The sequence below is a fragment of the Anoplophora glabripennis genome, unplaced genomic scaffold (assembly GCF_000390285.2).
Source record: "Anoplophora glabripennis isolate ALB-LARVAE unplaced genomic scaffold, Agla_2.0 scaffold1373, whole genome shotgun sequence".
Classification (NCBI taxonomy): domain Eukaryota; kingdom Metazoa; phylum Arthropoda; class Insecta; order Coleoptera; family Cerambycidae; genus Anoplophora; species Anoplophora glabripennis.
In genome coordinates, this window is record NW_019417447.1 from 65,245 (window position 1) to 67,304 (window position 2,060).

Below are 2,060 nucleotides of genomic sequence, written 5' to 3' on the forward strand. Positions count from 1 at the left end.
CGTTACAGGTTAGTAAACGTTATTGTATGTTTTTTTTTAAATATTGTTGTTGTTTGTGTGGCTAAAATTTATCAAGAAGTAGGTTAATAATGAAGATATTAAGCAAAATCTAAAATTATCAACATATGCACAAGAGTACGCAGTAAGCAATGCATAAGAATACGCCGTGCGTGCTCTTAGACTTTGCAGTGCGTACTCTTATAAGTAATAAAGCTCTAGTGAATATAGCATAGAAATCAACGTTTTTTTTTTCAGTTTAACAAATTTGAAATATGAGCCGTCACAAAAGAAAAAGTGAGCGGAAGCTAGTTTTCACCGAAGGCAATATGGAAGAGATTAGGCAAAAAATTGCAGATGGTTTTAGTAAAAGAAGTATAGCCAGGGAAATGGGAATAAATGAAACAACACTAAGAAAACGGTTAAAAGCAGGAACCATCCCCAGCTCCTTAGGACGATTCAAAACTGATATACCTTTAGATATGGAGGCTGATTTAGCCCAACAAGTAAGGGACCTGGATCTTAGATTTTATGGGATTACCAAGAAAGATTTGAAAATAGCGGCTTATAAGTTTGCCGAAGCTAACAAACTTCAGCACAGGTTCAGCAATATTAAAAAAATGGCAGGTGAGTCGTGGGTAAAAGGGTTTTGTCAAAGACACAAAATAGTACTTCGGCAGCCAGAAAAATGTTCAATGGGTCGAATAATGGGTTTCAATAAAAGCCAGGTAGATCGGTTTTTTAAAAATCTTAAGACCCTTTATGAAAAAAGAAACTACCTACCAAATTCAATATACAACATGGACGAAACAGGGGTATCCACAGTACCTAATAAATTACCAAAGGTTTTATCCAGCAAAGGCAAAAAACTGGTCGGAAAAGTAGCTAGTGCAGATCGGGGACAGCTCGTTACAGCGGTATGTTGTTTTAGCGTTACGGGGACATATATTCCTCCGGCTATGATACTTCCCAGAAAAAGGATGAAAGATGAGCTCTTTTTAAATGCACCTACTGGTACCTGTAAAATGATATCGGACTCTGGGTTTATAAACAAAGAATTATTTTGTCAGTGGTTGCGGCATTTCAAGAGCTACAGCAAACCTAGTGCCGAAAATCAAGTACTGTTGATCCTCGACAACCATTCCTCTCACCGTGATCTAGATGCAATAAACTTCTGCAGGGATAACCATATTGATTTACTCTCCCTACCACCTCATGCAACCCACAAGATGCAACCGCTGGATGTTGGTTTCTTTGGCCCATTAAAGTGTGCTTACAGTAGAGAATGTGATAAGTGGATGGTAAGTAACCCTGGAAAGGTAATAACGCAGATGCAAGTTGCCGGACTATTTAACCAAGCTTACACCAGCGTCGCCAATATTGGAAAATCAGAAAACTCATTCAGAGCTTCCGGAATATATCCCTATAATCCGGATCAGTTTAACGATGATGATTTTGCCCCTTCCTGTGTGACAGACGCACTCATCACTACGCCAGACGCACCCATTAATACGACAGACGCACCCAATTATACAGAGAATGGCCAGCTCAATGATGAAGTCGTGGTGGAAATAGATGATCCCCAACCTTCCACGAGTATTCCGATACATGCAACACCTCCACCGCTGGATATTGCCAGCCTTGATATAGTCTGTGAAAAAGGGGTACTTATATCAAAGAATTCGTCTACTTTTGAGAAAGAGGCTTTAAATCGGTCGATCCCAGCTTTTTTACCTTTGCCGCAAATAAAAGAAAAATCAAATCGCTCTAAATCAAGGATGAACTAGAAGAACTTGCCGGTATTAAGAAAGGAAAGGAAGAAAAAAAATTGAAGCAGCAAAGAGAAAACTAGTTGTTACTGGCTCAAAATCTCAGAAAACAAAAATGTTAAAAAAGAAAATTAATAAAGGTGTCGAAAAGGATGAACGTTGCCCAGGATGTGGAGAATTGTACTCAGAATCTTTTGATGATGAATGGATTATGTGTTCTTGGTGTAACAGTTGGTGGCATGAATCTTGCACCACATATGTATTGGGGGACTTTGTTTGTTTTAATTGTTCAGA

At 38.6% G+C, this 2,060-nt stretch overlaps 1 protein-coding gene across 1 annotated transcript; it reads left to right on the forward strand.

The window, feature by feature from the left end:
* Positions 1-326: 326 nt before the first annotated feature.
* Positions 327-1,661, forward strand: LOC108914372 (the record flags this gene model as incomplete). The annotated part of the gene is made up of 2 exons (XM_023456313.1): positions 327-624; positions 823-1,661. Coding segments are annotated over exons 1-2 (1,137 nt in total), but the record flags the coding sequence as incomplete, so codon positions are not given.
* Positions 1,662-2,060: the final 399 nt, after the last annotated feature.